The sequence below is a fragment of the Engraulis encrasicolus genome, chromosome 5 (genome assembly GCF_034702125.1).
Source record: "Engraulis encrasicolus isolate BLACKSEA-1 chromosome 5, IST_EnEncr_1.0, whole genome shotgun sequence".
Lineage (NCBI taxonomy): Eukaryota > Metazoa > Chordata > Actinopteri > Clupeiformes > Engraulidae > Engraulis > Engraulis encrasicolus.
Window position 1 is genome coordinate 17,784,335 of NC_085861.1, and position 12,470 is coordinate 17,796,804.

The 12,470-nt window shown below is 43.2% G+C and overlaps 1 protein-coding gene across 5 annotated transcripts in view; it reads left to right on the forward strand.

Moving 5' to 3' along the window:
* fhod3b (formin homology 2 domain containing 3b) overlaps positions 1-11,436 on the forward strand; it is a 178,702-nt gene extending 167,266 nt beyond the window's left edge. For 3 of the 5 annotated variants that reach the window (XM_063198766.1, XM_063198770.1, XM_063198771.1), the window contains 6 exons: positions 1,057-1,218; positions 2,819-3,009; positions 3,486-3,678; positions 5,386-5,409; positions 8,281-8,455; positions 8,779-9,832. In XM_063198766.1, coding sequence (XP_063054836.1) covers positions 1,057-1,218; positions 2,819-3,009; positions 3,486-3,678; positions 5,386-5,409; positions 8,281-8,455; positions 8,779-9,086 — 1,053 coding nt within the window. In that variant the 3' untranslated portion in view covers positions 9,087-9,832. The other 2 variants (XM_063198768.1, XM_063198767.1) reach the window with 2 other exon arrangements.
* The last annotated feature ends 1,034 nt before the right edge of the window (positions 11,437-12,470 follow it).

Sequence of the window (12,470 nt, forward strand, 5' to 3'; positions counted from 1 at the left end):
GTCTGTGTGTGTGTGTGTGTGTGTGTGTGTGTGTGTGTGTGTGTGTGTGTGTGTGTGTGCGTGTGCGTGCGTGTGTGTGTGTGTGTGTGTGTGTGCGTGTGCGTGTGTGCGTGTGCGTGTGCGTGTGCGTGTGCGTGTGCGTGCGCACGAGCACAGCTGTGCAAGCAGATGTGTGTGTGTGTGTATGTTTTGATTGAGTGTATTTGTTATGAATAAATTGGGGTTCCATTGTTTGATCTGAGAGGGACGGACTCTGGGGACAGACCTGAAACGCAGTCAAAATGAGTAAATGAAACTGTTGGTTGAAGCTTTTATAACATCTTGAGTTTTGTCATTTACGGTAAACCATTAGGAATGGGCAGACCATCAAAGCATAATCCCGAATCATGATTCAGTGCAAATGATGTCTTGTAGGACGTTTTCCCTTTCTCTGGCTCTGTTGTGGTGGAGCTCGGAACAGGCTGGGTTCAATGCCAGGGAGTTACCGTATGTTTCTGTAGCTGATTGGGGATCTGTTAATCATGAACTAATTACATGCTTCCCAAAGCCCCTTAACAGCCTCCAGTGAACCATTCAAGCTTGCATTTTTAACAGGAAGGGCGGCAAACTGCTTGTTGCTGAGGCCTTTTATCCTATGCAAAAGTGTGTGGTCTGTTTGCGATAGGACGTATAAGGCTAGATAAATTCACTGAATGTTTCACACCATATGGTGTTCCTCTTGACATTTCTTAATGTCGGACTTGATTGAATTCAGGCAGATGTGTTCTACTTTGCAATCTCTGTATTGTGTTTTCTCTGTGTGTGTGTGTGTGTGTGTGTGTGTGTGTGTGTGTGTGTGTGTGTGTGTGTGTGTGTGTGTGTGTGTGTGTGTGTGTGTGTGTGTGTGTGTGTGTGTGTGTGTGTGTGTGTGTGTTGCCTATATTTAGGTGTCCATGGTTTTCTTTATTGTGTGTGCATGTTTGCATGCTCATTAGTCATTATTCATTATTTTTGGCTCTTCCTAACATCTGTACGTTCCGAGCCAACATGTGCATGTGTTTGTTTGTTTGTTTCTAGGCAAAAGGTTTCGAGCTGTTTTACCTGGAGAAAGTTCCAGAAGTAAAGGACACGGTGCACAAGCAGTCTCTCCTTCACCATGCATGCTCGATAGTGGTGGAGCGCTTTCCAGACAGCACAGACCTCTACTCGGAGATTGGAGCCATCACCCGCTCTGCCAAGGTATGATGAGCCATGCTGACGTCGTCCATAGGCAGACGAACCCTAGTGGCAGCAAATATGTCTAGTGGTCTTGGTCTAAATTTTGTTTTTGTTTTTTTCTGCACACCTCAGCGGCCTGGCAGGTGCGTCGGAGAAGGCCCATGGGTCACTCAGCAGACAATTTGAAAGAACTCCCGCACACTGGCCGTTTCGCTGTTTTTCCTTAATACACAACATTTTGATCCTAGACTTTCCTTCTAGGAAGGAAGGAAGGAAGGTCTAGAACCTAGGGTCGTCGTGATTTAAAGAAAAACTGTGAAATGGTCAGTGTGCAGGAGTTCTTTCAAATGGTCTTGGCCTAACACTGCACCACTGGAATTAATCCAAAAGGACACAAAATCTGTCCTTCAATCAGACCAGCTTTTGTTTTCCTCAGTTTGAAGTTGTTAAGCGAGTCGTTGGGAAGGACATTGCAATGTGACAACACAACTGCGCTGGAGCATTACATGCAGTTAAGCAATTTGAATGCCAACTGTTTGTTCCGCCAAAACCTTCAGCTTGGTCAATGCAATGGTGTGGTGTCAGACTCCTGATTTCATGTTTTAGGCAACATTTATGTGGCGAAGATCAAAACAAAAGATGCAAAAGAAGCAAGTCGTCTTTCGCTGCCTTGTGATGATTGCGAGGGAAGACGACAAAATATTTGATCTGAAATTTCTTTTGTTTACACGGCAACCTTGCTGTCGGGGCCTGAAGACACAAAAATGTGGATAATTGTGATGTGGAGGTGTTTTTAGATGGAGACGGTCATCTTCAAAACTCCCCACTCAGGAAAGAGTCTTCAGATTTTTGTGGCTTCCAGTCCCGATGGTGGGGTTACCGTGTAAACAAAAGGCACTTTTGATCAAATATTTTGACGTTTTCCCATACAATCGTCCTCTTATAAACGGCCCCATAGTCTGGTTTTCCAGGCTACATGGGGCACTCCACAATGAACCAGAGAGCCAGACTTTAAGCCAGACTTAGGGCAATAGAGAGTGTTCAACCCAAGCAAAAAGCAGCACTTATCTGAGCAGGCGTAACAAGCTGCAGATGTGTGGCGGCATACTCAGTGACTTTCTAATGTTTCTAACTCGGTCTGCATTGAGTCCTGTGGCATTTTTTATATCTTACAGACTCCTGGTCTCCTGAAGTTTCTTAGCATTTTAGAGGAAGACTTTGCAGAATTTGTAATGCGAAATAGTGACTGTTAACATTCTGCTTTGAATCCATGTTGCGTCCTTTTGTAGAAGCCCCTTTATGCACGCCGTACCTCCAGTGGCACGCTGTAATAGACATTGAAAAGTTAACTACCATAGTACTACAATACTATGACATAACGCAGGGCCTTTAGTAATGCACTACGACTTGGTCATTGCCATTCTGGTAACAGCAAATGTATAACGCAGTGTCTTCACGGTTTAACCCCTTAGCGCAGCACTATGGCTCTCTGTAATGTCATAGCAATGTTGTTATGATGTATTTAAGCATTTTCAGCAAGTGAATAGGGTCTCCGGCGACCCCTGCTGCAGTAAGAGGCTACGTGCTGCGATCTGATGTGACAAACTCTTGTTGTATCCAGGTGGACTTTGACCAGCTGCAAGACAACCTCTGCCAGATGGAACGGAGGTGCAAAGCATCATGGGACCACCTGAAGGTCATCTCCAAACACGAGATGAAAGCCTCGCTCAAGCAGAGGATGTCGGACTTCCTTAAGGAGTGTGCAGAGCGAATCATCATCCTCAAAATAGTGCATCGCAGAATCATCAACAGGTACCTGAACACATTTGAAGATTGGATCGGTAAATAAAACAAACCTTAAATGTTCTTGGCTGACAGCAGGATTAATTCATGCATTCCATTTAAATGGGAAAACTGGAAAAGGAAGCAGAAAAGGAATGTGGGAAAACTTCTGTATCACTCTGCAATGGTTTATCACCCAACGAAGAAAATAGAATAAAATGGACTACAAAATCTAAACTATTCCTAACAAATATAGAAAAATATAAAGTGAAAGCCGCAATGGCTTACAACTAGCTATTGTATATTAGGCTACCTTTGACAGTGATCTTCTATGTTTCATGCTGCCGCCTTGTCAATTATTTCCATTGATGTGGGACGCCTCGGCGCACGCTATCCCTAACACATCACAATAAACTGACCAAACTGTAATAGCTAAATCAATAATTGTGTATTCTGTAATATTGTGGTCTATTCTGCTCATACCTGTCCCTTACTGGCTTGCTCAGGTTCCATGCCTTCCTGCTTTTCCTGGGCCACCCACCATACACCGTGCGGGACGTGAGTGTGCACCGCTTCAGCAAGATCCTGAGCGAGTTTGCGCTGGAGTATCGCACCACCCGTGAGCGGGTGATGCAGCAGAAACAGAAACGGGCCAACCACAGGGAGAGGAACAAGACCCGGGGCAAAATGATCACTGATGTGAGTGTCCATCATCCACTCTTCTGTATGTGTGACTCTTATACACTCGTGATTTGGCATCCTCCTCAGTAAAGTCCATGTCAGCAGTGTGACTTTATGGCACATATGTATTATAGTTGGAAGACTGTCAACTACGCTGTACCCAATAGAGTACCACGACTAGCTAAAAACTGTTGACTTCCTTGGCAACTGTGAATACCATGACTTCACTGGTGGACCTGTGACTTCTCTCATGTTAGTATCCCGAGCCTTTTTCAATGGTGATGCGCTCTAGTGTGGGGGCTCCAAAACAGGTAGGGCATCATTAAAGCCCTCTTCCACCTAAATAACCCACTGAGAAACCCACTGCCTCTGCTCACATGCTCACTTCCTAGTATAGTAGAGTCTTCAAAATAGATAGGTTATAGATAAGTTATAAAGCAACTGAAGACAGAGCTGGAGCACACAACCGTTTTAACCATTTATTAGGTGCACCTGACTCACTTTTTGATGTTTGCATCATCTTCTTCTTCAGAGACTAAAGGTTATACCAGAGAAGTTTATGCACATAAGGTGCACTGTGTTTATCTTGACTATTTACGTTATTAGACTTGCTCATTAGACTTTTGCCTAAGTGCCTTAGGTATTTAGGTTATTGTAGTCCATGAGCCAGGTAGGGGGATCGGTATCATCTGGGGGGGGGCTATCAATGATTTTTGGCAAGGTACGGCATATTCTCCTACTGCTAAAAAAGCCTGATAGCAGGGTTAGTTACTTCATGAGCTGAAAAAACTGAATATGCTACCACCCCAGGACTGCTATCAGGCTTTTTCTAGTAGAGGGGGGTATACCTTGCCAATCATATGAGGCTTTGTCCCCCCAGATGATACCAATGGCTGAAATGTGGGGTCCTGACTCATGGACTATTGGTTACAGTCCCTGGAACAATGTGAGCTTAGGTGCCTTAAGAGCACTTCAATTATGGATGACATGGGATTCGAACCTGCAACCAACCTGATTCCATAATCAACTCCCCAACCATTAGGTCAGAGCTATATTTGTGTAACATTGGCAGTAGTAGATATATGCACATATAACGTACTTCGATGTGGAAATTAGAGGCACTCCGATTTAGGTTTAGGGAGGTTCGCTTCCCCTCATGGAGCCGGAATGCGATGGGAAATATTTCAAGGACGAGATTTAGATTCAGGAGGAGTGTTCTAAACCAGTCTAAAAGAATGCAGTGTTGCCTTTTACACAAATGGTTACCATAGTAACGGTGCGCTATTCAAACATGAAAATACCACAATGTAATCATAATGTTGAGGTACTGATATTTGTGAGCGATGGAATCTACTCTACTAGGACATCAATTATTTCAGCCTCCAATACGAATACACACTTTATCAGGGAGAAAATAGAACACGTATCTACCCTAAACAGTGTGCGCACAACAGCTAATTAACTTTCCACCAGCACGCACATACCTTTTTATTCAGCCTTTGTCAACTAATGTTTCACTTAAGTCCAACTTTCTCCAAGTTTAACGCACTCTAGTTGGCCTTTCTACTTCCACGTAAACTGGAATTCACACATGAAACTTTCAACATTTCAACATTTATTGTTCTTTCACATCAAATTCCATTATTTAATCTCTTTTGATTTTATTACCATGCATTTGTCAGTACCTGACACATTTTGCCTCTATTCTGATTGTCTTACCCGTAGAGTGATGAGGACGAGGATGGTGAGGTACAGTACTATGTATGTGTGTGTTGCATGACAACACAGACATTGCAGCTGTGTGTGCATGTGATGCCATTGTTGTCTAATCATCTGTTTTATTTGTGATATAACCAATTTAAAATAAACTTCTCACAACATGCCACTGCACAGCACCCGAAAAAAAAACACAATCCCATTGTCAGACAGTGACACACACACACACACACACACACACACACACACACACACACACACACACACACACACACACACACACACACACACACACACACACACACACACACACACACACACTCTCTCTCTCTCTCTCTCTCTCTCTCTCTCTCTCTCTCTCTCTCTCTCTCTCTCTCTCTCTCTCTCTCTCTCTCTCTCTCCATATGGCCTCACTTGAACTGAACTGCCAGCCTCTCTCAGCCACTTGAATGCTCAGCCTTTCAACATCCCTGCCAGAGATCGTTGGTGCAAAGAGACAGCCAAGCAGAGTGCTGGCTTCAGAGGCCCCACATTAAAGCTGTGTTGTGTCACTGATGGCGTGCCGTGTGCATTCAATCACTGCTTTTTCTCCAAGGAGAAAGAGCATTCATGCCTCGTGTATCTACTAAACAACGTTCTGTTCTCTGCACTGACTTGTATTTCAGCAATGGTTAGTTTTCTGTCAATCCCAACTCTGCATGATAGATCTCGTCATTGTTTTTCAGGGTGAAGGGTGTGTGTGTGTGTGTGTGTGTGTGTGTGTGTGTGTGTGTGTGTGTGTGTGTGTGTGTGTGTGTGTGTGTGTGTGTGTGTGTGTGTGTGTGCACGGTATATGTGTGTGTGTGTGTGTGTGTGTGTGTGCATTGCTATATATGTGTGTGTGTGTGTGTGTGTGTGTGTGTGTGTGTGTGTGTGTGTGTGTGTGTGTGTGTGTGTGGAACAGATGGATTTGGTCTGTTCATTAGCCCCAAATTAGGATGTTTTGGTTTGCTTTATAGACACACATGTGGAGGTCTATTCCTCACTCAGAGAGACGAATGCCGTTTCGAAGGAAAAGGAAAAGTAATGTTTCCTATGTAGACCCTCTTTGCGCAGATGGCATTTCTTGAAAATTCGCAACTTGGGTAGTTGACAATGGGAAATTGCATTGCAAACAACAAAGTAGCTGGCATACTTAGCAACTATGGTTTCGAGAAATGCACCACTGTTGTGACATCACCAAGAGCCTTAAGTAACAGAAAACTTGGCCATTAAAGCCAGGCTCAAACTACACGACTAGCGATTGTGTGTCCGATTTTGGCGTCGGGGTGCACCGCACACTAGAAGAGAATCGCAACTGTCAATCTTATCGCTGCTCGCAGCCACCGAGACAATGCCCGACGTTCTATTTCCAGTCGCAAATATCAAACAGTGTTTGATTTCTATGACTTGCGATCTGCGACTCTTTGAGCTGCTAAAGTTGTATCTTAGAACGTCGCCCACGACGAGGAAATCTTTCCCAACAATCGCTTGCGATGGTCCTGGGGGGTAACGTTCCAGCGACTGTCGTAAAGGGGGTTTTCAGTTGAGAATCGGGCCGATAGTCGCGTAGTTTGAGCCAGGCTTTAGCCATTACAATTCTGGTGTAAATAAGGTTATTATTACATAGGCTCTGTGCAAAGGGGTTAACCCAGAAATTGTTAAGATTAATCAAGATGATTAATCAGGACAAGTGCTATCATATGTAACTTAAGGCTCCGCCACTTTTTACTTTTCGATTAGGCACGACACAGCTCAGTCGTAAAGCAAAAAGTGGCGACCCGAGTCGTGCTGTGTCGAGCTGTAGGCTTACCAGAAAAACGACAGTGGAAAAGAGGCATTAAAGTACAAAATAGTGCTAAGATATCTGCCCTCTACAGGTACGATTCACTGTTTGCTGGGGTGGGGGTTAATGTACAGCACATTACACATTACGCTGAGAGGCCAAGGATATTAAGACTTGGTCATTGCCATATGGCAGAGTTGGTCAAAGTAAAAGTAGACGTAAATTCATGGTGTAAGTACAACACTAGCACATGATATCACAACACAGTTGTACCTAATGAGGTGGTGAGACGTTGTTACTGAAAAGCCAAAAAAACCCTGTATTGTATTGTCATTGTATTTCTACTTGTACTTTAGCCACCTCTGACATATATATGCAATGCAATAGAGGGTCTGTATGAAGGGGTTGATAAGATGGTAATAATGGGACCTACTACAAGCCTCATTGACAGTGGTCTTGTATGCAAATTCTCATCCTTTTGAGAACTGACAAGACATGACTTCAATTGTGGCAACATTTAATCCATCAGAATTCTTGTGTGAAATATAGACCAGTGTAACTAATACAATGTTTTGTTTTTTTGATAGACAGTAGGCTTATACTGAATACCAAACAAATTAACTGCATGTTTTGAAAAACATAATAACTAATGGGCAATGGATTCATTGAACTGTGTGTGCAGTGCAGTGCAGTGAGTAATGCAAGCGAGTGGCATTTATCTTGCCACTGATGTATGAGTTTACACCCCTATCTAACCTTCAGACATTTTGCTTTGCCTGATGTGCATGTCAACAAACATGCCTCTGATGTTCTGTTTTTTTCTTCTTCCCTGTCATTTTTTCCATCCTTTCTTTCCAATCCCCCCCCCCTCTCTCTCTCTCTCTCTCTCCGTGTCCTCATCTGTGCCCCTTTCCATCTCTCCTTTTTTCCTCCACTCCTCTCTCTCTCTCTCCGTGTCCTCATCTGTGCCCCTTTCCATCTCTCCTTTTTTCCTCCACTCCTCTCTCTCTCTCTCTGTGTCCTCATCTGTGCCCCTTTCCATCTCTCCTCTTTTCCTCCACTCCTCTCTCCCCCCTCCCCATACTACTGCTGTCCCTCAGGGAGGGAAGTTTGGTGGCTCCGGCTCCGAGGCTCCTGAGGCCCAGGGTCTGGGGTATGCGGAGGACGCTGCCGAGCACGAGAACATGAAGGCTGTGCTCAAGAGCAGCCTCCAAGGCACCGACAGCGGCTCCTCAACAGTCCCTGGCCTTCGCACTAGGACCAGAGCCAGCAGAGGTATGTAATGTATGACAGCTTCAAGTCAAGTCAAGTCAAGTCAGCTTTTATTGTCAGTTTCTTCATATGCACAGGTCTTACAAGGAAATTGAAATTGTGTTTCTCTCTATACCATGAAAGGACATAGACATAAACAGGACTCACACATTTACAGACTGACATCAAGTGCAATACAGGACAAGTAACATTTATGGGCTTGTGTTGAAAACTGGAAATTTCAGAAAGTGATATATATCACATTAAGTAGTGCCTATGAGTAGGTCACCCAAATATTTATCATGAACGCCTCTGAAAGCTTATTTCTTCTTTTTTCTTAACATTAGGATCTTTGCTAGGCCGGAACAGTTTATGGTCATCAGCAAACGATGAGGCAACAATTTGCACAGACGACGCCGCTGATGAAATCATGGAGCGCATTGTGAAGTCCGCCACTCAGGGGCCCAGTCAGCGGACACAACCAAGAGAGAGGAGGAGGTCCAGAGCCAATCGCAAATCCCGTAAGATTATTACCTTTCATGTCAGTTTTGTTTTGTTTTTTTTTATCCGAAGAGATTTACAGTACTGTGTAGCTGTGGAGTTAGGTGCCTTGTCTAAGGGCACTTCAGCCATTGTCTGCTTGTTAGGTTGGTAAATTGGACCTGCAACCCTCTAAAAACACAATTTCCCCTAAAATTAGGCCATGTCTTTGTTTTGTGACTGTCTGTTGATTTAGCTAGGGTGGGTGGGCGTTGGGCGCTCAAGTTGCCTAGCATGTAACTGGGGACTGTTTTTCACAAAAGTCATAATGGCAGCACTGTCATGGCAGCTTATTCTCGTGCCTTCATGTGGGTACATTCACCATCACACATACTGTAAGGTCAATGTTTTGCCAGAAATCCGAAAGCTGGAACCATCTGTCAAAACAAAAACGGATACGCTAGTAGACAGAGAGACGAGGAGACATGTTTGATGTCATGGGCTGGCTTTCCCTAAAATAGGTTTTATGACTACACCACTGCCCTTTTTTTTTTTTTTATACAGTTGAGTGTCTTTATAGCTGGGAGCAGTCACACACGATCAGCTGGCGAAAAATGTTGTCCAACTATAGTCACGTAAACAGGGCTCTAAAGCTCTGTCATGCATGTTTTATTTTGTATGTACAGTAGATTTTCCTGACTTTGTAATACTCTATAAGCAAACCGGTAGACTGTCTCTGCCCAGTAAGGGTTCAAGACCATTTGCCTGTTAGAATTGTCTTTCTAATTTTGGGATTTCTAATTATGGCAGATAAGTTCATCACTGCAGTTTCACAAAAAAGGATGTTTGTGGTCTTAAAGCACCAGACCTGAAACAGCATCATTGTTGACCTCTTATTTTCTCTGTCTCTCTCTCTCTCTCTCTACAGTACGGAGAACATTGAAGAGTGGCTTGAGCCCAGAGGAGGCCCAGGCTCTGGGACTGTCCAGTGGATCTGAGATGCAGGTGTGACGATGCTGTGAGATCCAACAACTGCAAATCCAGCACGAGTGTTCCTTCTCTCACACATTTGTAATAGGTGGAGGCAAAAGACCCTGTTCTCACAACCCCGGGACACAAATGTGACCCGTGGTCCTTGTCCCCCTAGCTTTGACTGGATTTTCTAGCCCTTGGTTTCTGATACAATCACGCTGGTTGTGTGAGCCTGGTCATGCAGTGGAACCTGTTTATTAACTGTGTGCTGCTTTAAGCACATCTGCACGTACACACACATACAGCTCTGCAATGACTTTGAGAAGCAGAATGTTCATTCTACCAATCTTGGTGGCCAGAAGACCATTGTCTCACTCTCTCACTCAGGGCTCTCAACCCCATCTCAGCTTCCACAAGCAATGCATGACACACATCTCAAACTGAACTTTAGTGACTGAGGTGTTCCAAAACCACTGATGCCTTTTTATAAAACATATACCAACGATTGTTCCGCTCACACAATTCCAGTTTTGTAGCAGCTCCAATGGATGGAATATTGGTGGATTTAGCGTTGAAAAACCAACAGTGGCGATGTGAGCTGTTAATGAAGGTTGTAGATGTATCCTACAGAAGAGAATGGAAAAGGGAGTGTATCTGCTGAGACTGAAGGAGACTTGGTGGAAGTACCAAGTTTAGGGGGGTGGGGATGGGGGTGAGGGCAGTGAATTGCACTTGGGCAGGAGAGGACTGACATTTTAATTCAGTGAGACAGCGAATGACATTGTGAAGACACATGCACACACCTGGCACAAAAATTACTGTTCAAATGAAGGATGCCTTCACTTGTCCTGACTGAGCAGCAGCACAGTGTGACTCTTGTTCTGTGTATCTGGACACCAAACACACATGATCCCATATTGCTTCCCAAACAGTACTTACTTCAAGATATTTTTCTCAACAACCGTATGATTGCTTGTACACCTAACTAGTCACTGCAGAGTACAAACCACTGCTGATCAATGTACTTCTTTGTTTTAATGCTAAGATAGTACTGAGCTTAAAATGATCGAGTGCCTTTTGAGGAAAAGTATTGTGTCCATAATCTCCCATCACCTACACAAATCCTGTATGTACTTCTCTCTTGTTATGACAAAACACAGGGGTGCATTTCTCAAAAGTGTAGTTGCTAACTACATTAGTTACTTTGTTGGTTGCAATGCAATTTCCCATTGGCAACTACCGAAGTTGCTAACTGCTAACAACTACGCTTTCGAGAAATGCACCCCAGAATTGTGAACCTTTGTTTCAACTACAATCATTATTCTGACACTTGACAGTCGAAATTATAACAAAATGCTGGTTTTCTCTCTTAGGTTGTGAAATGTGGTAGCATCAAGCAAGCACCTTATTATTTGTAGAAATTATGGAGAAACATTGGAGTGTATTTACTGAAGCCTTTCTTCATACATGCTTCTCTGAGTACTGTACTATGAAATAAAAAAAGTAAATCTTGTAAAAATGGAAAAAACGAATAAAATGTAGAAGCAAAAATATGGGAAAAGATGCTGTAAAATTATGTAAATGTCACGTCATTGTTTTATTTTCGTGTTACTGTTCAATTTGTATTTTGTATAGTATAGTGTTCTATAGATGGAGCCCAGTGTTATTCTGTAATTTAAGAGAAAAACAAGCCATGCATGATTTAAAAAAAATGCAGCAGCTGTGTCTTTAGATGGAGACAAGAGGTATTAAGACATCTATCATCGCATTTTTAAATTCTGTCTTGGAAAATTAAACTGTTCCTTACCGTCAGAGCAGTTTCTGTCTCTGGAAATGTGACCATGCCTCTCACTCCAATTCACACCTTGACATGCAACACTTTTGTCATGTGGAAATTGGTGCGGTCGGGTCTACAGATCCACCACTCGTTTCCAGAGATGAGACTGCTGTTGAAGTCCCCAACATCAACAAGAAACTGATGAAGCACCAAGGTTGAGGAACCAACCGTCTTTCAATCTTTAAAAAAGACAGTCAGTTGCTTACAACTTAACGACTCCTTTGGAACATGACCTGGAGGATTGGAATGATATTCCTCACATCAACTAAAGGGAGGTTTCTTCAATGTTTGGTCTTGTAACACTCAGTGGATTGGTTTTGTGTTGTTTTATTTTCTCCGCACAAACTTGAAACTTGCTTGGGTTAGGAAATCCTCTGTTACGCTTCATTGCCTTCTGTTACATTGCACACAAGCAGTTTCACTTGATGTGTGGGCAGTTTTCACCTCTTGTAAGTGCCATCAGAGTGGGGTTTAAGAAGTATTGCTTATGTTCACGCCCACAACACAATTATGCATACAAATCCTGCAATAAAGAGCTTTTATGAAGTATTGTCAAGACTTTTGTTTACCGTATGTTAGTATGTCAAGTAGATACTACAGGACATCGCTGATCCAAATGCTAAGTCATCCTTAACTTTGTACTGACTCAACCTATTAACAATTACACTAATTATTCAACAATTACGGTATTATTACATTGCACTTATCTGATGGTTGCATTTATTCAAATTGACTTACAGCTATTATTTT